Genomic DNA, 26,533 nt, shown 5'->3' on the forward strand with positions numbered 1-26,533 from the left:
CTGTGTGACCTTGGGCCGGTCATATAACCCATTGGTGTCAAACTCAAATAGAAATAGATCTTTCTGGGCCACCAATTCTTTTCAACAATAAAATCATATGGGGGCAGCTAGGTGGTACAGTGGATAAAGCACCAGTTCTAGAGTCAGAAAGACCCTGAGGTCAAATCCAGCCTCAGACACTTAATAGCTGTGTGACCCTGGACAAGTCGCTTGACCCTGTTTGCCTCAGTTTCCTCATCTGCAAAATTAGCTGGTGAAGGAAATGGCGGATTACTCCAGTATCTTTGCCAAGAAAACCCCAAATGGGTCACTACTGAAAGTGACTGAACAACGTGTATTATGTTTTTATTTATTTTGCCAAACATTTCTTAACTACATTTTAGTCTAATTGAGTCCTACTCAGGAGTTTTCCTGGCTGCTGCTAGCTACTGTGAGTTTGACATTTCTGGTAGTAATATCTCTTAACCTCAGTTTTCCTTCTCAGTATAATGTAGACCTTGGACCAGACTAGATTATCTATAAAATTCTTTTCAATGATCAATCATATGGGGGTAGCTAGGTGGTGCAATGGATAAAGCACCAGTTGTAAAGTCAGGAGAACCTGAGTTCAAATCTAGCCTCAGACACTTACTAGCTTTGTGATCCTGGGCAAGTCACTTAACCCTAATTGCCTTCCAAAAAATCATCATCATCATCGTCGTCATCGTCGTCATCATTGTCGTCGTTGTCATCATCATCATCATCATCATATAGTCTAATGACCAGGTCTTTCAATATATACATGTTCAGTAGTACCCAGAGCCTCCAGGGCTTTGAGTGATTGTTATTTGCAACTCTCAATTTTTAACACAGAGACTGGCTCTTATACCTCATGCCCCTATCAGTAGGATCCATGGGTACCCATCAGAGTGGAATCCAAAGTCTAAGAGAACTTAGTGGAACTAATTCATAAAATGGAATAATAATAGAAGGGATACAGAAGGATTGAACATGGAATGAATGGAGAACAACCCTACCCCCTATGTTGGTGAAAAACTTCTATCAGAAGTAAGCAGAAAAAAACGTGTCTACCTCATCAAGAAGAGGCTTTAAAGGAGGGAAAGACCCTGTGAGGAGGGATACTGTCAGCATCAAGCAAGAAAAGCAATTGATCCATTCCAAACAAAGTGGAGCAAGTAGCATGCAATACTTCTCTAAGGAAAATTACCTGGCACTCCTGAATTCTAGGAATGGAGGGTATTAATTGATCATGAGCTATCAGAACGTTAGAGATTATAAACCACTGTGGTTACCTAACCTAGCCAGTAGCATTCTGTAGCAGGGTGAGGTTGCATTGTACGATAATGGGTTAGAAGGGCTTTGTAGAATATCTTCCACGTAAAAAATAAACTGATGCAGTCATGGTCAGCTTGAGGTTTCTGGGTTCTTTTCCTTCCAGGTAAGTCCTTTTTGCCAAGTTGGTGTGTTTTGTTTTGTTTTGTTTTGTTTTGTTTTTTGGCTGGAGAAGATGTCCAAATGGTTATGCTATGTAGGCATTTCTTTCTGATGTGGTTGCAGAACCATTGATTGTCTTGTTTGCAAAGGCTAGCAGCATATTTGGAGCAAGTAGGCACTAGGGGGAAATCAACCAATGATGAATACCTGCAGACTCAGCTCTCTGATGTTTGAAGCTTCCCACTTAGGTCTCTTCTTTCTCTCTAAGGATATAGTTGTTTTAGAAATTTTAACCTCTGATAGGTGTGTGTGTCTTTACATATACACGTATGTGATTGATTTTATAATTATAATTTTTTTTTCAGTTATAGCTAGAATGGCGCTTATCTGTAAGCAACGTGCTAAAGGGCAATTAACAAATAGAGGCTATAAATCTGAGAGACTCCTGTGTCTTGATGGCTTATATTTTCTGATCTCAGTTCCTACTTACTGATTAGTATACCATAAATAATGGTATTCATACTTTTCTTCTTTATGAGGATCTCTGACTGGAGAGGGCCGGAGGGTAGAGTACTGAACTCCCAAAGCTTTCCTTTATAGAGGGTTAGAAATTGGACTTCTAGCTCATTCCACTCTTCATCTGAAGTCCTGCCTGGTTTCAGCTCCACAGAACACTGGACATCCCAAGGTGTCTCTCTACAATCCCTTTCCAGCTTCCTTTTGAGTGTTGTCTTCCCTCATTAGATCGTAAGCTTCTTTAAGGTAGGAATTATCTTTCTTTTTCTTTTGTATCCCCAGCATTTAACACAGTGCCTGGCAGATGGTAGGCTTTTAATAAATGTTTATTGAATTGAATTGAAACTCACATCTATTTTAATTCTTTTATTCAGCAATTCAGCAAATATTAGTTATCCATATACTTGTCAGTTGATTGATTCCTATCTTAGAAATAAAGTTTTAAATGGTAGTTAGATTCCCAAACAAGGCTTATTTAGACCATGATGTTGCTGAAATACTGAAATTTTGTGATGAAAAATTATAATAAATACTATTGTAATATTAACTAAAAATAGTAAAATGGAATAAGAAATTATTTTAATCTAATCCACATTTAGGATAGTGCTTTACAGTTTAGAAAGTGTTTTCCCCATAACAGTTCTGTGAGGTAGGTAGGGCAAACATTATCTCCAATTTATAGATGAAAAAAACTGAGACTTAGCAATGTTAAGGGCCTTGCCCAAGGTTGGAAATGCTAAGTTAGTAAGTGAGAGAGCTGGAAATTCAATCCAAGTCTTTGGACTCCAAATCCAGCACTCTTTCCACCACACCCACACTGTTTTGTTTATCTGAAACTATTTATGCTTACAAGAAGCAGGTCTAAATATGTTCTCTAAATGCCTTGCCCACAGTCAATGCCAAAATTAAGGCTAGAGCCTACCTCTCTTGATTTGCAGTCCAGTGGCTGTTCTACTTCATCATGCTGCCTCCCATGATTAGTGGCATTTTTTTTCCTCATAGAGGAGCTGCAGAAAAAAAAAAAAAGAAAGGAGCATAGATTTTTCCTGAGTTGGATGAACATGAATTAGAATAGAAATGGGAAGGAAGAGTTAGGGAGAATAAAGAATTTGCATATGTGAAAAAGAAATGCCTTCTCAGGCAACTGAGGAAGTTATGACTGACGAAAGAGAGGAAAAGGTATGGCACATGAAGTATATATATCTATATCTATATATCTAGATATAGATATAGATATAGATATAGATATAGATATAGATATAGATATAGATAGATAGATATGATCCCCTCCAAGGAAGCATCACAGGATTCATTCATTGGGTAAAATGGTCCTTTCTTCTACCACCAGGTGGCACCGTTGGTCCAGTACAGTTTAGTTACTCTCCAAAGGTGGTGAAGGAGGTGGATGGGAATTAAAGGCAGAGGCAGAGGAAGGATGTAAAAACAGAGTAGGTGGAATGGCTTCTCTAGCAGTGGGACAGTATACAGGGATATGGTGGAAAATTTGCAAGTAAAGTATTTGTAACTTGCAAAATGTGTGCGTTGACATTTTTTTCTCACGATTCTCAAGCTTGTATGTAGAAAAGACACAAGATGGTCACTCAGTCAACAAGAGTTAATTAAGAGCTTACTATGTGCCAGACACTGTACTAAGTGCTCAAGATTTAAAGAAAGGCAAAAACAGTCCCTGCCATCAAAATGTATATTCTAATGGGGCAAATACAGAGTAATATTGAAATTCATGCTGACTCAGTGACGTCAGACCTCCTTGTCAGTTAGTCTTGAGAAAAGCATCACCCATTCTCTGATATTTGTTACATAGTCAAGTCACCCCCTACCTGTTTGTACCTGGAAATTTTCATGTACTTCTACTGTAGGGAGGAACTGAGATGTAAGGGCCCAACCTCTTTGGCTGATGGTTGACCTATCAGAATTCTTTATCTTATTATGCAAGTTATCAGTAAAGCTGACCCACCTTGATCTCCAGTGATCAGCCTGTCAATGTATTCCTACCTTGAAGTACTTATGATAAACTTCTAATTTTTTTTGTCCTGAGTTTTCTCTCCTTAAGCCGGGTGAAAGTGCAAAGAATTTTTCTTTCAACAGAAAATGGAAGGTAATCTGAGAGGGGAAGTTAGTCACAGCTGGGGGGCACCAGGAAAGGCCTCCTGTAGAAAGCAGGATTTGAGTTGAATCTTGGAGGAAGCCAGGGAAATGAAAAGGTGAAGATGAAGGGACAGAGCATACCAGACATGGGGAACAGCCAGTGGAGAGCAGAGAGAGGAGCATCATGTTTGAGGAACTGAAAGACAGATGTGAATAGATAAGAGTATGGGGAGGAGAGTAAAGTGTAAGAAGACTGGAAAGGTAGAAATTTACCAGGTTATAAAGAAATTTTTATTTGTATTTGAGCCTAAAACTAATTGAGAGTCACTGGACCTCACTGAGCAGGGAGTGACATGGTAAGATTTATGCCTTAGAAAAATCACCTTGACAGTTGAGTAAAGGATGAAGTGGAAGAGAGAGAGATTGTGGTGGAGAAACCAATTAGAAGATGATAGTGATAGTCTAGGCAGGAAGTGATGAGGGCCTGAACTTGTGTGAGTGAAGAGAAGGGGATGTCTATGTGAAATATTGTGAAATTATGAACAACATGACTTGGCAACAGATTTGATAATGTTAGGTGAGTGAGAGTAAGGAATCAAGAATGATGACATGAAGTTTAGGAGCCTTTGGAGGATGGTGGTGCCATAGTAATAAGAAAATTGGGAAGAAAGGAGGGTTTCAGAGAAAAGGCAATGAGTTCTATTTTGAACATGTTGAGTTTGAGATGGCTATAGTATGTCCAGTTCAAAATGTGCAATACATAGGTGGCAATCCATGACTGTAGCTCAGGAGAGAAACTTGGGCTGGATATGTGGGAATCATCTGTGGGAAATGACAATTTGAATCCACTGGAGCTAATGAGATAATTAAGTGGTATAATATAGAGTGAAAAGAGAAGAAGGCTAAGGAGCCCAAAACCTTGTAGGACATTTGCTGGAAATCAATAATAATGTTTTATTTCACACATAACCATGATATAGAAAAATGGGAGAGAAATTCAGTATTACTGCTCAGTTCTCTTCTTGTGTTATCAAAAAGCACTCCTTTTGGCTTAAAGCTGATGTCTCTGGCATAGTGGTTGGAAATGGAATGGAACATTGCTAAATATTATAAACAACATGTTTTAATCCTACTTAATGACATTGAGGGAATCCTAATAGAAATAAATAAGATACTCGTTTAGACACAGGATTATAAAAAAGAATATTTACTTCTGATCACTCTTAACTAGATGTGATATATCCCTCCTCTGATTTGCCCATAGGTTTTTATTTGTAACTCTCATGTCATGTCTTATGTTCTTTGTGTCGTATTTCTTTACATACTCATATCCCCAACTAGACCATAAACTCCTTGAGAGTTGAATCTGTGTTTCCTTTATCTTCATCTTCCCCATGGTGCAGGGGCCATGGTATACAAAAATGAGAAATGCCACTATTTTTCTTTTAAAATGTTTATTTCATTATGGATTAAATAATTTTTTATGGCTGGCTTGAGAATCTTACTGCCATATAAAATCTGGTTTGTATGATAAAAATGGGTTTTGAGTTATAAGCATTCACTACAAATGAGTTTTGAAACAGTCCTTGAAGTTGCTGACTGCCTATACACTATTTTTCACTGTTGCTGGTTTTTAAATAGGGTTGGGTGGTTTGTTCAGTGAAAGATACCTGTTGATCTTTTAGATGCCAATCTAATTTAATATGCTTTTATTACATAAAAGGCACTGTGATAGACTTTGGAATTACAAAGACAAAACCAAAACAGCCCCTACCCTCAAGGAGCCAGGGTTATTTCCCTGTGAATTCTGTCACAAGTAAAAATTGTTGGCTCTAAGGTACAATAAAGCTCAGGACATGAGGTAATTGCTAATCTAGAGCCAACTGGAAATAGATCAGAAATAAAATAAATTTAGAACAAATTTGCTGATGTAATCATTGAAAGTTTTGAGTTATAACTGCTCGTCTGGGAATATTCCACTGCAACTAAAAACAGGCACCAAATTGAGAAAACAAATGGAGAATATACATATTTTAGAGAGAAATTTCACATTGTATTTCCTCCCCTCAAAGAATTTTGCAATATTATTTTGAAAAATTAGCCACCATTAAAAATTTTGAAAACAAACGTTCTTACTATCTGTTCCTCTTCTTCCCTGTTCGTCCTAAGGAATAGTAGCTATCTATATCTATCCATGTGTATGTCTATATATAAAGTTTAATGTTTCTACTATGTCCCTGAATCATTTTTTTTCTTCCACATGATATTACATTTTTGGTTATTTACCTCTATATCATCTTGGTATAAGTGCATAGCAATAATCACTTTTATCAGTAAACTAAGTTTATTGTTGCTTTTTTAAAAATATGTCACATGAAAAATGTAGATATCAGAAAATGAACTGTAATATCTTTGTCCTTAGCCTTGTATGCAAATTGAACACAAGAACCACCATCCTGGCAGCCACCAACCCCAAAGGCCAATATGACCCCTGTGAGTCAGTCTCAGTGAATGTGGCCCTAGGAAGCCCACTTTTAAGTAGATTTGACTTGATCTTGGTTTTACTTGACACCAAAAATGAAGACTGGGATCGCATAATTTCTTCTTTTATTTTAGAAAATAAAGGTAAGTGAAGATAAAAGGGTTGTGCTAAAATGATCCTACCCAATTATGGGGGTTGGGGAGTAAGAATATGTTGATATTGTTGTATATCTATGCATTTTTATGTATGGCACAAACAAGTAATCTGGAGGAGGTACCCCTAGGGATGGGTGGCCCAAAATGGGCTATTATTTCTCATGAGATAAGGAAGTGATTGGATCTAGTGTCTAAGAACAAGGAAGAGTATAAAATGTCTGTCCATCCTTGAAGGTTTGTCTGTAAACCAATGACTGAGGAGCTTCATGTATCTTTTTTCCCTCACATCCACTCTTCCCCAGGGACATAGACTCAGAGATCCCTAAACCTGCAGTCTGAGATTAAGCACCCTAAGGAATGGCCAGACCAGAGAAAATGATAGGAAATTCATGGAACTTACTTAAGGTCTTAGACTCTCAAATTCATAATTGAGGACTAGAGAAGCAAAATTAAGAGGTCTGGAAGACTAGAGTGTGGCCATCCAGATATGCAGTGAGAGAGTTAGAGATGACCTAATATCACAGTAAGACCTGGCAAAAGGAAGGAAGGAGATAAGAAAGAGTAAGCCTTTTTTTCATTTCATAACAAACTAGATACTTTGCTAAAGGGGTGAGATGATAAGAAGCTTACAAGGTATAAAGCTCTTTCTCCTTTTCATTTGCTATTATATTCTCACCCTCACCAACCCCCTTTATTTGTTTCCCTACATTGTTTTAAAATACCTAAGGTGGCAATCTGCTATTTTCAGGGATCAGGAAATGGGGAGGAAGAAACTGTGACCAGCTGGGAATAGAGGAATACGAGAAAGGTGGTGGTAGCTAAAACTTATTAGAAGGCACTAGCCAGTCAAGTCCCAAGATGGCCGAAACAAAAAGGAATGTAGGGAGGCTGCAATGCCTACTCCCTCCCTAGGTCCAGGTTTCTTACTATCAAAAGGGCAAAGAAAGATTAGATGTGAACAAATGAGATTCATCATAGAGAAAAACCAACTAGCTGATTCATAAACTAGACATTGATAGTTATTGGAGCAAGTACTTGTGTAGAATCCTGGCAAAGAAGTGAATCAGAGAGAGGAAGACCAAATCTTTTTATGGAATGAATGTGATTTGTAACAAGGCATAACTATATAGTAGCCCTCTTTTTTAGGAGAGATGGCCTCAGATGACTTTAGATAGCTTACCTCTTGTATCCAGGGAGAATTGGGTTAAGTTATAAAGGAAAAAATTGACACTACAAAATATCTCAACTAAGATTAATTAGGAACACTCAAATGCTAGCCAATATATGGGGACGGACCAGAATGACCATAAGTGGTTTTAGCTTCTGGCATTAGAAATAGGAAGCTTGCTATTATTATAACTAATTTTTTCTGTACTTTTTCTGGAGAAAGATACTCAGAACTTAGTTATCGTCTTGATTTTTTGAGACACAAGGCATGAACAAGAAAGGAAGACCATCTTTTTAAAGAAATTGGTAAAAAGTGAAGATTTATGCTTGACCTTAGAAATGAGGGACCTAACACTGATTTGATACACAGGTTGCCCAAGCAAATCCAAAAAGCTCTGGAGCATGGAAAAGATGAAAACCTACTTCTGCCTCATTAGGAACCTACAACCCAAATTATCTGATGTGAGCAACCAGGTTCTTCTCCGTTACTATCAAATGCAGCGCCAGAGTGACTGTCGAAACGCAGCCCGGACAACTATCCGATTACTGGAAAGCTTGATCCGCTTAGCAGAAGGTGAGTTTTTCATGGGACCTTCTTAGTCTGCATAGTCATTTAAAAAGTCAAGTCTTGTAGCTGTGAAACTTAAACATTGCTTTGCGGACTCCACTCCTCTATGCTTCCTTTCTGCTCTTTCAGAGAGTGGTTCTTGAGAAAGGCATACTTTTCTTAAGGGGTCTTAGGTTGACCATGAAGATGAGGCGATTAAAGACACCCGCCTCTCTCCTGTCTCTGCAGAGTGGGAGAATACGAGTGTGGCATTGCGTGGACTGTCATAAATTTTCCTTCAGTGTGTTGGTTAGTTTTGCTGAATTTTTTTCTCCTCCCTTCTTTTTTATTCTCTGCCACGGGGAATGGCTCTCTGGATAGTGGAGATAGGAGGGATATACTTGGAAACAAAAGTGATATGAAAACAAAAGGTATCAAGAATGAATGAATAAAAAAGATAGAGATAGGAAGGAAGGAAAGAATAAAGTAAGGTACCTTGAGGGGGGTGGGTGCAGTATTCACTGAGAAGTGTCCTAGAGACCTTGTTCTTGGTGGGATAAGACAAAAGCTCCCCAATTAGAGGTGTATGGGGTAGCGAGGCAGGAGGGGGAGCCGGAAGGGGAGTCCCAGGTTGGGGTGGGTGAGGGGAGGTCAGGGTGATGGACTTATCGCTGTGGGGAAGGTTAAGAGATAAAGAAAATAAATACAAAGAAGCATTTATTAAGTATTCACTATGTGCTAAGTACTGTACTAAATGCTAGAGAGCATAAATACAAAAGCAAAGATAGAGTCCCTTTAAGGAGCTTGCATATTAATAAGGGAGAAACCACAAATGGGGAATGGAGGCCTAGGTGGACCACTTTAATCCAGAAAGTTAGGGGGTGATGGAGATCGTGGAAGAGATTGACCCATCCCATTTAAGAACAATGACAGAATTGAATTGATCTTGGAAAGAAAGAGGGAGAGGGAAGGAAAGAAAGGTACTCATTCTGTGGCAAGGCACTGGGCATTATGGCCAGGTACTGGGAAGGGAAGGGGAAGAGAGATCAGGAGAGTAAGGAGTGAAATGAAATGAGTCAGTATGGCTGGCTTCAGGGCAGAAGTTTAGCCATAACCAGGGCGGCAAGGGGCCAGTGGATAAAAAGAAAAGTTTTAGCCAGAATGCAGGATAGGTATAGCTTACCTAGGGGTCTTCAGACATTTTACTCCGGCTACCTCTGGACAGGTGTTTGATCTTTTTGCCCACTACTTTAAACCAGAGACTCTTCATCCTGGAAGAGGTCTCAGAAGTCATTTAGTCTCGTACTCTCATTTTAAAGGGAAAGAAACTGAAACCCAAAGAAGTGACCTGTTCAAGGTCCTATAGAGGTAGTGGCAAAATCAAGATTAGAACCTAGGTCTCCTTACCCTTGAGTCTCAGGATCTGTCCACAATGATAAGTTGCCTCTCCTGTCAGTTCACTTCTCACGCTACTGACATACCATTAAGAAAAATCTCCTACCTGTATGCTGTCAAACCAAGAAGTGACAGACAATCGAAGTATTCCTGAGGCTGATCATTGCTGGGAAAACCATACTTTACCCTATCATTAAAACACCTCAAGTATTATGTTGGTGAGTTTGTTATATGCACAAGTTTAAAACGTAACCCAATTTTCATTGTAGTTCATCTATTCTTTTTAGCTCCACATTTTAAAGTCATTTGATCAAAGTTGTTGTATACATTTGGGCTTTTTTGAGGAAACAGGGGAAACAGTCAGGGTTAAGTGACTTGCCCAGGATCACACAGCTAGTACTTGTTTGAGGCCAGATTTGAACTCAAGTCCTCCTGACTCCAGGACCAGTGCTCTATCTACTGTGCCACCTAGCTGCCCTTGGATACATTGGTTATCCCTGATGCACTCAGCCAAAACTTGAGGGTATTTTTAATAGCACAAGGTGTCCCAAAAGTCTTAGTGAAGTTGTAAGCTTTAATAGCTTTAAGGCTGTGTAGCAATAGTGGACAGAGAACCATCCTTTAAGCTGGAAAGACCTGAGTTCAAATCATGCTTTTGACACAAACTGTGTGATCCAGGACAAGGCATCTAACCTGCCAGTTCTCTTGAGAACTTTCTAGTCAAGTCAAGAAGCATTTTATCAAGTGCAAATTATATGCCATCCACTGTGCTAAGACTATCAGTTGCAGAGAAGGTGCCAATAATTTTTTTTTTTAGGCAGTCGCGGTTAAGTGACTTGCCCAGGGTCACACAGCTAGTAAGTGTTAAGTGTTTGGTCTGAGACTGGATTTGAACTCAAGTCCTCCTGATTTCAGGGCCAGTACTCTATCCACTGCACCACCTGGCTGCCCCCCAATGAATATTTGTAAAGGGAGTTTCCTCACTTAGGATTTTGCTATATCAATGTAATCATAGGCCTGGTCCCTTTCCCAAACTATACCATGCTGCATTATGGCTAACAAAGGGGCCACAGCAACTCCTCCAACCAGCCCTATCCAAACTAAATATCAAAATGCAATCTACAGGGATATCCAGAATCAATTTGCTCATGGAAAATAAGGTATGGATAGGGAAATGACATTCTTGTTCACAGTAGGTTATCATTGTCCCTCCTCCCCTCCCAGATTGAAATTTTGTGATGGCAGTTCTTACCTAGCCCCTAGTCATGAATAGGCATTGCCTCAGACAAAGTGAAACCTGGGAAAGACCTGAATTCAGAATCCTGGAAAGACCTGAATTCAGAAGGGCCATGGTCATCTACTGTATCCTGGGTCTTTGCCCTAGTGGTCTTGACTTTTTCTTGCCACTGGTCTCCAGTGACTCTGGAAGAGAGAGTGAGGCTGACAACTTTATATAGCTCTGCCTCACTTAAATCTAGTTCCCAATCAAGTTAAGACATCACTCTCATGATGTCATTGGTCTTCTTCAAGAATGAAGGACAACAGGAAAGGTCTTAGAAGGCATCTCAGGAGCTTCTAAAGTGGCATATTATTTTTAAAAGTCAGAGGTTTTTGACAAGACTACAAACCTTGTAATTTATTGATGACTTAGAGAAGTAAGAGGAACTCTATCTCAAAGTAACAGTTGCTTGTTAAATCCTTAACTACTTTCATGGTAGTAAAGCCATATATCTATCTCATCCTGGTAGGCCCAGTTCTTCAGGGAATCTTGACAGTATTCCCAGTCAAGATAGTAGATTGGCTGTCAACTGTGTGGAATAATGAAAAAAAACACTGGAGTTAAAGTCAAAAGATTTGGATTCACATCCCAGCTCAGCAAGTCACTTCCTCTCTGAGGCTCAATTTCTTCATCTGTAAAATGAAGATGTTGAAGTAGATGATCTCTAAAGTCCCTTCTGGCTTTAAATCCTATCATCCTAACATTTCAACTAAGTATTTACTCAAATGTTCAAGAACATGCAAAACTAGCTTTTGAGAAAAATGTTGTTCCTGACTTCAGGCATTCCTATGATTTACCTCTATGTGTAAGTGAAATAACTACTTCCTATTGGAATGAATATTCATGTCAGGCACCTAACTTTCCTAAAAGAATATCAAATTTGCCTCTTGTTTGTCTGCTACATAAGGCATATAGATCCCTCCTTAGGCAATAATACATAATGTCACCATGTGACACATGACCAGCTACTCCCTCCTCAAGAATTTGGCTCACACAGATTCAAAAGGATTATTTTATTTTTAAAAATGCATTTCTCCCATCTGAAGCTTACTCCAGGAAAATCTCCAAATATATTTCATGCCTAGGTTTCCACAGCTGTGAGTAACAAAGTCCCCAGCTCACATATAGCCACTCAGGGTAATAAATATCTGTGGGGAGAGAACACTCTGCTACTCCACAGAAAATGCAGAAGATGCAAAGGATTCAAAGGAGTCCCTAAACAAATAAAGAAAAAACATGGGGCCCTAGAAGGACTCTTAGAAGCTCATAACTTCCTCTTGAAAGGGAACTTTCTTTATCTACTGACTGCTGCTTTTCTCCATACAAACATGTCCATGTTTCTCCCATCCTTAACAAACCCTCAGGGGCAGCTAGTTGGTGCAGTGGATAGAACACCGGCACTGGAGTCAGGAAGACCTGAGTTCAAATCCCACCTCAGGCACTTGGCACTTACTAGCTGTGTGACCATAGGCAAGTCATTTAACCCCATTGACTATCCAAAAAGGAAAAAAACAAAACAAAACAAAAAACCCTCACATGATCTTTCTCTCCTTGCTAGCCATTGTCCTATGTCTCTCCTCCTTTTTGTAGCTAAGTTCCTTGAGAAGTCTGTGCCTGTACTTCTGTCACTGTCTGCAGTCTTGTTTCTGACCCCATTGTTCAACTGAAACTGCTCTCTTCAAAATTACTAATAATTACTTAATTGGCGGATCTAATGGCCTCTTCTCAATCCTCATCCTCCTTAACCTCTCTGTACCTTTTGACACTTTTGATTGCTTTCTTCTCTTTGACCCTCTCTTCTCCCCAGGTTTTCATGCCACTGCTCTTTCCTGGTTCTCTTCCTACCCATCTAACTGTTTCTTGCTGGATCTTCATCTAGGTCGTACTTGATAACTGTGGCTGTCCCCTAAGGCTCAGTTCTGGGACTTTTCCTTCTATACTATTTTGTTTTATGATCTTGTCAATTCCCATAGCTTCAATTATCATCTTTATGCACATGACTTTCGTATCTATTTGTCTAGTCCTAATCTCTCTGCTGACTTCCAGACTCCCATCTCTAATTGCCTATTGAACAACTCAAACTGATGTCTCTTAGATATCTTAAACTCAACATGTCTAAAACTGAATTCATTATCTTTCCCCCAAAACCTTCCCCTCTTCCTAACTTTCCCATTATCATCAGGAATACCAATCTCCACCTAGTCACTCAGACTCACAATGTATGTGTCATCCTCAATTCCTCACTCTCTCACCACCTGCCCATCCAATTTCTTGCCAAGTCCTGTTGATTCTTCTCAACATGTCTTTTATACTCCCTCTTCTCTTCTCTGACCCTGCTGTCACCCTAGTCTAGGCCTTTATCATCTTACTCCTATACTATTGAAATTGCCTTATGGTTGGTCTCCATGCCTCAAAGTCTGTCCCCACTTCAGTCCATTCTCCATTCGGCTGCAAAGTGATTTTCTTAAAAGGCATACCTAACCATGTCATCCTCCCCACCCCACCCCAACCTGATTCCATAAATTCTAATGGCTCCCTATTATATCAAATAGAAAATCCTGTCTTTTTTTTTTCAGCCAAAGACAGTGTTTATTATAATATCCTCCATATTGGCCAGACTCTTAAGGAATCTGAACATTAGTGACCTATTGGCTAGATTATAAGAATCTGAGCATTTGGCTAAATTTTAAGAATCTGAGCACCTTAATGGAGACAAGATGGACCACAGAAAGACTGTGAGAGGGATCTAGGAGTGGCCAAGTAGTTTAGGGTAACTGGAGGAGGTGTCTAAGAAAGATCTGGATGAACGGAACGCCAGAGACCTGGATAACTCAGCCAAAGGAGAACAGAACCTAGTTAGGATTAACAGTGGGAAGTAGCCAGGAGCAATTGGGAGATAACAGAACAGAATTGGGAGATTGGACAATCCTGTCTTTTAAAGCCCTTCATAACCTTGCCGTCCCTTCCTACATTTCCAGTTTTCTTTTACTTTAATAACCTTTATGATCCAGTGACACTGTTCTCCTCACTGTTCCTTGAACAAGACACTCCCATTTCCCAACTCTGCATTTTTTACTGACTGTCCCCCATGCCTCGAATTCTCCTATTCTTCATCTATACCTCTTGGCTTCCTTTAAATCTCAGCTAAAATTCCAACTCCTGCAAGAAGCCTTTCCCAGTTACCCTCAGTGCTAGTGCCTACCCTCATGATTGATGGAAATGCTCAATTTCAGTTAGAGGTTAGTGAAAATAAAGATGCAGTTTTCTCCCATTCAAGTTTATGGACCCTAGGATGTCTGTGGACCCCAGGTTAACAATCCCTATTCTAGCCTATACACATGAAACCCAATTTGGACCAGTCCATAGGAAATCCTTTAGGAAAGAAGGCAAATAAACAATCTATACCCTCGCCCCTTCTGTACCTGGTTTTCTAAGGTTTCTCCTCTGTTAATGAGAGATATGAAGGTGGCTGTCCCACACTGATGCATTGTTATAGCAGATCACAAAGGCAGGATTAAAAATGGTTTATAGTGTTGAATTTATATTCATATGACCTATTTCTTTGAAGGAGCTCAAAGTACTGTGTCAAAGTATACCAAATATCTGTGGGTGAAGTAGGTAGAATATATTACTTCAATTATTATAGAAACCATCTGTAAAGCTATTTAAATTTAGTTATTTTATGCTTGTTATTGGAAAATTAATTTGTCATTAGAGGTTCATTCAGAAGACAATTTTTTTCCTGGTCTAGAAGAATTGCATTTACCATCCCCATTTATTCATGTAAAGTAAATGATTTGTGTCCCAGTGACTCTGAATGACTTATTATTTTCCTAGCTCATGCTCGGCTGATGTTCAGAGATACAGTGACTCTGGTAGATGCTATTACAGTGGTGTCCGTGATGGAATCCTCAATGCAGGTAAGCGTTGATGCTGAGATATTAATTGTAAATACTTAGGTGGGAAAAAAGTTTTTTCTAACCAAATAAACTATCATAAGTCCAAAGATCCAAAGCTTGAAAGAAATTTGGCAAGCATGTAAGGCTTTGGTGTAATATATTCATATAAATGTTTTTAATTATATGGCTAAATTGTAAGTTTGAGGCTAATATTTTCTTCATCTTTGTATCTATTTTAGAGTCTGGTACAGTGTCTTTTATTTAGTAGGCACTCAGTAAATGTTTGTCTAATTTAGTTTATATTGTATTTCTGCCTCTCTAACTTTTTCCATTAATATTTCTTGAATTTCTTTAATTGTTCATTTCAGGTGATTTAAACTTTGTTCCGCTATCTATCCTTCACAGTTCATATTTTTGACTGTTAGATAAGTAATAATTCATGACTGAGTATCTAAGTATTCAAGATTTCTTTTTACTTTGAATATATTAGTAAATTTGATAGCTTTCAACCTAAGGGTTTCTAGAACCATTTCTTCATGTGTAATTCAATTCAGTAAATATTTATTAATCACATAACTACTATGTGATTAATTTACTAGGTGTAAGGCATCAGGGATAGAAAGACAAAAAAAACCCAAAACAACCAGTTCCCGTTGTCAAAGAACTTACGTTTCTACCAAAGGAATATATAACATGTATGCCAAGAAGTGTATGGAACCAAGAAAATTGAGGCAGGGGTTAACACCTGTGGGGGTCAGTGAACGTGTCCCAGAGGATGTAGCACCTGGGTGGAGCCTTGAGGGAAGACAAAATTTCTTTGGGACAGTAATGTAGAGGGAGCATGATCCAGAAAAGCATGGAGACAAGAAGTGGTATGTTGAGTTTGGGGCATGGTTCACTGCACAGGTTGGCTGAAATGTGTAGTTCATGAAGGACAGCCAAAAGGAATAAGACTAGAGAAGTGGGTTAGGACCAGTATTGTGCAGGGACTTGTTGTTGTTGCTGTTGTTTGTCCTTTGTCCTTTGTTCTTGAAGAGGACCCTGATATCAGGGAGGTGATGCCTTGACATGCAGGTGAATTGGATTTAAGTGAGGGAGGGGTGTATCATCAGCTTTACTTTCTTCTCTGGAACCATCTGGGTCCAGTGGCTAGATATAGATCAAGATAACTGGAGATGTCCCAGGATTCAATGGGGTACCTTGGCCCTTTCAAGCTAATGGGTCTTTAACAGGTCTCAGGTTGACTGAGGCAAAGCCCATTCAGTGATTAAGGCAGAGAATGGCCTCTTTAGTAAAAAAAAAAAATCAATCTGAGAGGGGAAGGGTTTCTGGATAAAACAGAAACAATTGCTATTTACGTTACTTAAATAACAGATTGAGTGGTATGTTTTATCCTCTAGGCCATAAGAAGCCTCTGATGTTTTTGTGTCTAGGAGAGACATGATTAGAACAGTGCTTTAGAAAAATTACTTTGACAGTTGTGTGGAAGATGAATTGAAGATGGGTGAGTAGGGAATACCACCCACACTAAGGGAGCAGGAAATGAGTGATAATCCAGTAAAGGAGATGAAGAAGGAATGGTCGGATGCTTAGGAGGAGTACTAAGAAAAAGCAGTCATCATATAAGCCAAAGCAAAAGTCTCTAAGTGTAATCAGCAGTTTGAAAAGTCACATAGAGGCTCAAAAAAGAGAGGGCTGAGAAAAGACCATTGAATTAGAAAATGGTCAAAGGATATGAACAGCTTTCAAAAGAAGAAATAAAAATTGTTAATAATCACTTTAAAATATTAAACTTACTAATAACCAAATAGATAATAAATGAAAAAAACTTTAAGGTGCCACCTTACACCCATCAAGTGGGAAAAAATAAAAGCAATGTTAAATCCATAAAAGCTGATGAAAATGAGGTTGAGGAGGAAAGACGTCTACTTATCCATTACTAGTAGAATTGAAAACCTGAAGAATCTTTTTAGAAAGGAATCTAGAAATCTATATTAAAAGTTACATAAATAATCTTTAATCTATAATTCCAGTTTTGAAATTATGCCTCAAAGCTGTTCTCAGGAACAAATTTTTTAAAAAGCTATCTATGCAGATTTTTGTGTAGCATTATATGTAATTCTCAGAAAATTGGAAATGACCTGCCTAACAATTGTTGAACCAATTAATAAATTGTGGTACACTAATGTGATGGAATACTATAATGCAGCTAAAGCCAGCAAAGGATATAGTATGTAAAAAAATATGGAAAGACCTTTATAAAATGATGTAAAGCAAAAGAAAAAAAGTAGAAGCTGAGAAAAGTGAATGAGAATAAATGGACAGATTTTGATGGAGACTAAGAGGGAGTGATGGAAAGATTGTTGTAATACTTTATGGATTGAAATTATCTAACTTAAATGTTAAATAGTTACTAAGCTGGAAGAGCCAGCCTCAGAACTCGAATGACCTGGGTTCAAGTCCCAATCTTATTGAAAACACCCCCATTTTACATAATGCTAGTTCTTGGTTTTAGATAGACATTATTTACTATATTAAGGAAGGGTCTGTTTATTACTATTTTTCTAATGTGTTGGACATACATGGGTGTTACATTTTGTTGAATTCTAAGTTTTAATCAGAGTCACTCAAGATGCAGTTTTTTTACATATATGCTTAGGGAGGAGTTCAGATGGGGAGAATTCCCTCTGCTAATTAGAACACTCTCTAACCCAAGCAACTTCCTGCTTATGTTTTATAGTAATTGTGAAACATGACAAAATTCCACAATAAAGTGAAATTATTTTATGTATAAGGCTTTTGATTTATCAAATAGAACAATAGTAATGTTAGTGTTTTCTTTAGCTAAGAATAACATTTTCTGTTTTTAAAGGTTAGAAGATCTTTATTAGCTTAAAACAGTTGTCATTGTATTTTTTATTTTTTACCTTTTACCTAATTAGAGAGGGAGGAGGAATTTCCCCATTCACCTGAGAGGAGCTGAGATGAGTATACCCTTAGAGTACTTTCCCTCCAGGGTAACAGTGGATCCTTGAGGTTTATGAGTGGATATGAAAGATAAAAGTAGCTTTTGGGGTTGGTGTTATTATCTAGACTAGCAATTTAGAATGGGGCTGGGCAAGTGCTTGATCTAGATGGTTTGGATATTGACATCAGGAAATCTGAGCTGAGGTGAAGAGGTGAAGGAAGGGAAGAAGTAGGCACTCCACACCCCAGAGTAGTAACCTCCAGTGGGAGGAGTAGGGAAGGTCATAAATGGCCAGTGATGCTCTTGGTGATCATCAGACTAGTTTAGACTTAGAGAAGCTAACAGAACAGGTGGTAAGGCATGGACTAGCTCAAGGTCAGAAGAAGTTGCTAAGATTTCTCATAGAAGAGCAGGTTGAGATGTCAGGCTGGTGCCAAGTGCCCCTTTTTTAATTGAGAGGCTCTGGATTTTCTGAACATTCTCTCATATAGCAGGTGCTGTGTCCCAACAGTAATGAGGCCTTTGAGAGGTTGGTTCTCCTGCTGGGATATCAGTTGCATCTTCTTTAACCCAGGGATCCTTAGAGTTTTTCCTGAAAGGCAATGCTGTATCTACCCAGAGAAGATATGAGATGGGAGATGTGGAGAAAAGAGTCAGCCCAAATGGGTATAACATTACCTGAGCCCTTGGAGTTATTTCTGTCTGATTCAGGCCCTGGAATCTCTAATGGGGCTTTACTGGGATTGCTAAAACCTTGTGTTGACAGAGGAGCTCAACTAAAGAAACTGGATAGCGTTTTGTTAACCATGTAACCATGACTTTTTGTTCTCTTTAGGGAGGTGCTCTTCTGGGAGGTGTGAATGCACTCCATACATCCTTTCCTGAAAACCCCCTGGAGCAGTACCAAATGCAGTGTGAAATGATTCTGGAAAAGCTGGAGCTTCAGTGTCTTCTGAGTGAGGAACTGGGAAGACTTGATAGGTGAGAAAAGAAAAGCCAGAGAAGACTTAAAAAATAATGATAGTCTGACAATGACTGGAATAAGAATTAGCATGTTAAATGGGAAAAGCCTGTAAATTCTACATATTACAGTGTACTATAGTTTGCTGAAAAGTTAACTCTCTATTCTATTGTAATGTCTCATTTAAGAAACAAAAAATTCAGAGTTCAAGTCAATTTAGAAGCATTAGAAGCAAAGAAAACATTATATGGCTGCCTGGTGAGCCAGGGAACCTTGGTAATCTAATCTAATCCAATCCCATCCTACAAGAATTTATTCCTAAATTTTCTTGTTCTTCTGGTGAGCTGGTGTTGAAACTAAAGTAAGGATGAGGCAAGTTTTGTTAGGAGAACGAAGATGTTGTAGGGGAAAGGGAAAGAGTGGAGTAGCCCTTCCTAGCCCTACCAAAGAGAAATACATTTTGTCAGGTTCTACTAGAGATACAGCATGACCTCTTTGAGTCTCAGTTTTCTCATCTGTAAAATGGGGATATTAATGGCAACTATTTCACAGAGTTGCTTTTAAGCCCAAATAATGTGATGTATATAAAATGCCATGTAAACATATCTGCTATAAATACTATTATTCTGATTATGATAATAATAATAATTGCTATTATTACTCCTTTATCCCAAGCAGGAAGTGTGCAGAAATATTGAACATATTGAAAAGCATTCTTGGCATTTATGGAAAACATTCTTCTAAGATACATTCTTTTTTTTTATGAATGATAATTAATTAATTTTATATTATCCCAATAAGGAAAACTAAATTTGTTTCAAATGCATTGTTAAGAAACTGAAATTGGTTTTCTGATATGCCTAAAGTAACTCATTCAATTGGTTAAAAAAGAGAAATAATTAACCTTATGTACCCAGTAATATCTCCGTTAGCCCATGCCAACCACTCAGTTCCTTCCTCCAATACCACTGTCCTACCAGAATATACACACAAATTCAGGTATCTTGAATTTCTACACTTTGATGGCCAAATTGGGCAGATCTGTGAGGGAAGTAGTACTAATATTTTAATAGTAAAGTGTATTTGTTTCAAATCTTTACTGCTCCAAACTGATTGGAAGTTGTTTCATAACTTTCTTTTCTTATAGCTTTTCCAATATTAAGCGTGACAAACTTACTCATAGAAATAGTTAATAACATTATATACCCAGTCAAATTGCAGTAAACTTTCACTTTGTATTAAAAAGTAGCCTTTCCCCCCCTCCCGTTTGGCCTGCTTTAATCCTTCTCTTGATCGAGAGAAGCCATTAAGATCAAAGCTGTTCCTTTGGGTTGTTTACTTTTTGTTGTAACAGATCCTTTTAAAGCTCTCACAGATCTGCCCTTTTGCCTTTGGAAGGTCTGCTCCTTGATAATGAAGGAGAGCTCCCTGTGCCTGTAGTTTAAGGAAGGTCTGGGGGAGGAAAGGAGGGAAGAAGGTAAAGCTCAAAATGAGTGTTGTGCAGTGTGACACCAGCACTGTACCCTTCCCCCTAGCATCAGGAGGACTCTCCCAGAAGAAGAAAAGATTAGGGGAAAATAGAAATCTATGATTCTGCCTTCAACCTTCCTCTCTGCTGTGTGTTTGCATTGAAAGGCAGCCACATTGCTGCAGCCCTCAGAGCAACAAAACCAGATGCAGCTTGGAGATTCCAACAAGAAATAATCTAGTTTTACAAAGTAAGAAAATGCAAGTAGCAGATGGCTCTTTTCCCCTTAGGAAAAAATTCTTTATTCCTTGGGGAAACTATATAATTATAATCAAACAGTTTATATTTATATAGCACCTTTTCATCCCCAAATACTTAAAATCCTGTGTGGCAAATAATGGCCATTTTAATCATCTCTTAAGAAAGAATGATAAGAGCTTCTGTTTAAAAAAATAAAAGGGAGTAAACTACAGGCATTTTTAACAGGGCAGATTTAATTATTAAAGTAAACATTTGGCCAAGAAAATGGAGTTTGTGCTTGGCTGGGGGAGTTGAGTTCGGTGACCCCCTGAGATCCCCTTCCATATCTAAAATTCAAAGATTGTATATGCTTTTCCCTGTAGTCTCACTGTTCTGGCCCAGTGGATGGAGAGCTGGGCTTGGAGTCAGGAAGACCTGAATTCAAATCCATACCTGCTAGCTGTGTGACCCTGCGAAAGTTAATTATTCTCTGTTTGCCTCAGTTTCCTCATCTGTAAAATGGGAATAATAATAGCCCCTACCTCACAGGGTTGTTGTCAGGATTGAGGGAGATTAATATTTGTAAAGCACATCACACAGTGCTTGGCACATAGTTGACATTGCATAAATGCTAGCTATCATTACCATTATTATTATTAAAATGCTGATTGGAAGAAGATGCTGGACACTGACCCTCAGCTAGTCATCTTTTTTTTTAATTTTTCTTTTTTATTTTTAGGCAGTTGGGGTTAAGTGACTTGCCCAGGGTCACACAGCTAGTGTCAAGTGTTTTGTCTGAGGTCCGACTTGAACTTGGGTCCTCCTGACTTCAGGGCTGGTGCTCTATTCACTGCACCACCTCGCTGGCCCCATCAGCTAGTTTTAAATGACTCAGACTCCCAAAGTGACTCAGAATTTTGGGCCATTTAACTGTTCTTGCTCCCCTTTACTAACATGTCATGTCACCTAAATTTATGCTAATGATGCTATACTGATATCTAAAAATTCACTTTACAATTCTGAGTGTATTTGTGTGAGATTATTGAGGCAGGAAAATGCCACTTCCTGATGTAGTGGATAGAGCATAGAATCTGGAATCAGGGTGCCTACGTTTGAATCCTAGATCTCTTTCTTACAATCTCTGTTTGATATTTAGGAAATTATTTAACCTCTCTGGGCCTCAGTTTTCTCATCTATAAAATTAGTGGGTTAGCTTAGATGATCTTTAAGGTCTCTTTTGCCTGGCACTCCTATGAACACTGAATTAATTTTGTAAAGCAGTACCTGACTCTAACATCAAGGGGTTACCACCAGGTCTAGAGGAATTAAAACTTCAAAATGAATGCTTTTTATACAGTTACAGTTTTCTCTCCTTTTTTCTTCCTCCCAGGCTAAAGAACCAAAATTTGCTCTTGTCACAGCCTGAAGAGAAGGAAGTAGAAACTACTTGTGGGTCTTTGGGAAATGATTGGATGGAAAAACCAGAGAATACGTCCCACCCCAACCCTTCTGAACAACAAGAAGCCAACTGTAATGGACAGACCTCCTCTGTTAGAGAAAACACCAAGAGCAGTGCACACTTCAGATCCCCATCACACCAGGGGACAAGTGAAAAGAGAAAGACAGTACCCCCGGGTAAGCCCAACCAGAAAGACAGAGACACCAGCTTGAACTGGTTTGACTACATGGCAAGTGAGCACATAGGTTCTGAAAACAACTTGGCTCTGTCTCCTGTTCCCAGCATGACCAAGGACAGCATGGCTTCAGTGGCACCCAATGACAACTCCCATGGCAAGGAAAAAAGAGCAAGGAGCAAAGTGGAAACTGACCAGCTTCCAGCAGCAGCCAATACAGATGCTCCACTGACTCTCAAGAGGCCTTTTCATTTTGCTAAAAAAAAACCCAACCAGTCAGAAACAGTTACTGAGGAAGCAGTGTCTCCAGAAGGGCCTGATTCAGTGATTACTCAGCATGTCCCTAAGAGACAGCAGAAATCCCAGGAGTTCTCTGCAAAGGCACTAAACTCCCAGATTATTTTGCCTCATCCTCCTGCTGAGATAACTGGGGAAGTTTTAAATTCAGAATCTGGTTTAACTCTCCCTCATCATCCTCACCTTACTCCCTTACAGAGCACTCCTTCAGAGGAAAGTCTAGCATCTGCCATGAGCAAAAGCCACAAAACTGAGAATGAGGTAGAAAAGATAACAAGGAGTGCCCCTGACCATGAGAGTGATGAGGTTCCAGGTCTCCCATTGGCTAAACTGGCCAAGTTTACATTCAAACATAAGTCAAAGCTCACCCACTCTTCTGGAAACAACAATCACGCTCTTCTTCCTGCCACAAGTAAAATTTCAGTGACACGTCCTAGGATTTCTAGCCATAGAACGAATGAAGGACAGCCAGAGGAAGAAGAAACATGCCACGGGAAGGATCCAGAAAAGCCAGTGTCTGTTTCTGGGAAGAGAAGATTAATGGAGCTAATGCACAGCGAGACTAGGGAGGTGGCCCAGCAGCCACAAAAGAAAGATGAGGCAAGAGAATCTGGCCTGGCCACTCACACTAAATCTGGGGTTGAAAACCAGGCCGACCATTGCCTCTTTGCTGGTGAGAGAGAGAAAAAGGAGGATTCATCCAATCTTAAAAGCAAGGTTCAAACTTGCACGTTAACTAAATTAGCAAGCTTCTCCTTTACTGGCCCTTCTGAATCCAAACCAAGGACCCCGCCCACTCCTGGCAATACAAACTCTAGCGGGGGAGGCCTGAGCCATCCTCCTACAGGCCCATCTGTATCCCTTGGCAGAAGGAAAACTTTTCAGTTGGAGGGGGCTGGAGAGAAAGCTGTCATTTCAGGAAAATCTCTCTTCACCTTAACAGAACTAGATGATGATGATGATGATGCATTAGATTTTGATTGGGAGGAAGAAATGAGGAAGAATCCCAAATTGTAGAGTGCCATCATTCTTCCTGCAGTAGAGCACCTTCAGGGTATCAGTGATGTGCTCTCCTGTGACCAGCAGCAAAGCGTCCGATGAAAGGGAGATGGGACCTTCATCCCTGACACTCTGTCAGGGTTTGTGATTTTTACTATGAGCTCCTGTGTGCCTCTACACAATTTGAAAAAGTTGTGTGGTCATTTTAAGTCAGTTTAGTGGCATGTGCTCATAAGAAATAACTCAGTGACTTTGTTCTTAATTCTGTTAACAAACTACTTGTGTTCCAATAGATGTTTTCTGTTAAGCTGGTCTCTCCTGGATCCCTTGTTCCAGTCACTTGTTAACAAGAGCTAAGGCCAGGAAAAAAGCAAATGAGCCTTAATTTTTTACCTTCCTACATCTGGATTCTTTGGGATAGATCATAGTGAAATTACTGCCATTAAGGATATGTGTTTTGCAAATATCATGTGACTTTCTTTGCCTGTCATTTTTGTGTTTCTTATCACATGTCTGATTTAGATTTGTCTGAAATGTTTTCTTTTTTTATGAATTTGCCTTCCTCATTGCATGGTAATGACTAAAGTATGCAATTACTGTTCTTTATCATCTTTGTATTATGTTGGTCTTGAGTTAAACTTTTCTGGGGTTTTCATCTCATTTAAAGGCCACCATTTTCTATCTTAGGATATACTTTTCATTTGGAAGGGAGAAGAAAAGGATGTGGGATAGGGCTAAATCACACGTCGTATGTCTGCTAACCAGATAGACGAAATGGAATTGTGAGCCCTACTTGAGTGATTTATTTGCCTCAAACAGATTCTTCCTTTGGGTTCCCATGTATGTTTCTAGCGCTTCACAGGGCGCCATCATCATGTTTTTTTCTCATCTGAAGAATGAATTTTCATTTCTGAAATGTGTTTACCCAAGCCATCTGGGGGTAAAAAACCTGTAGTATAAAGGACCATAAAAATATATATATATATATGAAGAAAAAAGATTTAAGAATTATCCCTTAACTCTGAATTAGCTTGTCAGACGGTTTTTATTTCAAGTCTGTGATCTCATTGCAAATACTTTCATAGTGTCAGAACATTTAAACAGTAAAAGTTACACCATCTTCTGTTTCTCACACTGTACTGCACCAGATTCCATTCTAATGTGCTTGTGCTGAAGCATGGATTGGATAATATTGTGAATCTTCTGTCTCCTAATGAAGATATGTTCGTGTGTCATTCTGTGAATGTGCAGTGGTGTAGGAGAATTTCCTTCTTCTCTTCCTGCCTTCTTGCCTACCTACCTGTCTTCCTTCTTGCCTTTCCATATTTTTGAGAAATAAAAGGAGAAATACAAATATTATGGATTGTTATCTTTGATCCATGTTAACCAAAATATACAATTTTCTTTTGCTAAAGACATACCTAATTTTAGAATAGCACAAGTTCGTTCTTAATTGAATGAGATTAATTTTCCATTCTAACAAACACTGGAGGAAAGTGACTTTTTAGCACTAACTTTGTATTAAATCTCTTAAATTGTAAAGTACTCTTGATTTTTGTATTTAAGATGTATCCTTTCTCATAGTACAGTACTTTCTGCCCAATTGATAGAATGACTTGGAGACTAGTTACAGAGTAAGTAACTGTCCACACATCAAAAGAATCCTTAGACAAATCCTCAAGCAGATCCTTAACTTTAAGGAAATCTTAACTCTGCCCTGGAAATAGAAAACCTGCCAGAGGCAGAGGCCACATTGGACTAGAAACTTAGTGATACCCCTAAGTAGAATGCCTTGAAGATATGGGAAAACAGGAAGAATTTGAATTTAATAGATTAATAACATATAATACTTTAAAGTTACAAAGCACTTTGACTTACATTATCTCATGTTTCATTACTGACATTCCCATTCCTCCCCACATATTGGATTGTCAGTGGCCCTGGCCCTGCACAACGAAAGAGCATGGAGAAGCCCTGCTGTCCTTTGTGTCATGTACATGTACCTAGGGTAAAAGCAAGCAACTGGCCTACATTTTGCCTCTGACTTTAGGGTCTGTAAGCTCCTTATTGTACAAAGAGAGGAGACCTCTTGGTGGCAAACAAGGAAAAGCCCACTCTTACCCCCAAACAACCACACAGATTATTCATAGGGAAGATTGGAGGTTGTGAGATAATTGACTCTCAAGTTATTCCTCTCCTTTCTCCTGCCTCAGTCCTACTCTCACTTTTCCACCTACAATGCTTATAGAGAGAACACATTGGAGATATTTGTAGTAGGGAGTTACTTGTCTCTGATAACTTGAAATTGTTGTAGTTTTAAAATAATCATAATGTAAATTTGAAAATAAAGACAAATATTAAAAAAGGAAAATTGCTATTTTTAACTAGACCTGTGATTTAATTGGTATAGGGAACTCCCAGCAAAGAAATCCCCACTCCACTGCAGATCAACAACTGTTCTCAACCTAGAGTTGTAAGAGAATTGCCTGAGGCACTGAGAGGCAAATGGCATGTTCAGGATCACACAGCCATTTTGTGCCAAAGGTGGGACTTGGACCTAGGTTTTTTTGACTGTAATGCCAGTGCTCTATCCACTATGTCTAGTACATCTATATTGGTCCTAATTTCATCAGGAAGTGGAGAAGAAATGGTTTATCTTGTGAAAGCAAACCAGTTGTTTCATTCCATGAGACTGTCTTTAGTTCTAAGTTCTAAGTGTTACCCTAATGGCCTAGAAAAATGGATGGGCTCCCAGGATGCAATGAGTTTGCACTGAGCCCTTAATTAATTGGGATGAACTTACTATCTCTGCAATAACCCAAGTCAGTGAAGATATTACAAATACAGTATGAGTTTTTCATTCGTTTGTTTTTGGTAATGGGGGAATGGACCACATGAGGAATCAGAAAACCTTTTAGTGTGTTCTAGTTTGAATTTTATCCCTGCTAGTGTTGTGATTAAGTCCATTATACCTCTCTGGGTCTCA

At 38.9% G+C, this 26,533-nt stretch overlaps 1 protein-coding gene across 1 annotated transcript in view; it reads left to right on the forward strand.

Annotated features, from left to right (window-relative positions):
* The window catches only part of MCM9 (minichromosome maintenance 9 homologous recombination repair factor), a 187,699-nt gene extending 161,768 nt beyond the window's left edge, over positions 1-25,931 (forward strand). The window contains exons 9-13 of the mRNA XM_020971614.2: positions 6,479-6,681; positions 8,231-8,434; positions 14,919-15,001; positions 18,784-18,929; positions 22,008-25,931. Coding sequence (XP_020827273.2) covers positions 6,479-6,681; positions 8,231-8,434; positions 14,919-15,001; positions 18,784-18,929; positions 22,008-23,565 — 2,194 coding nt within the window. The 3' untranslated portion in view covers positions 23,566-25,931. The remainder of the gene's footprint in view (positions 1-6,478; positions 6,682-8,230; positions 8,435-14,918; positions 15,002-18,783; positions 18,930-22,007) is intronic.
* Positions 25,932-26,533: the final 602 nt, after the last annotated feature.

This window comes from Phascolarctos cinereus, unplaced genomic scaffold (assembly GCF_003287225.1).
Source record: "Phascolarctos cinereus isolate Bilbo 61053 unplaced genomic scaffold, phaCin_HiC Scaffold_5;HRSCAF=322, whole genome shotgun sequence".
Classification (NCBI taxonomy): Eukaryota; Metazoa; Chordata; class Mammalia; order Diprotodontia; family Phascolarctidae; genus Phascolarctos; species Phascolarctos cinereus.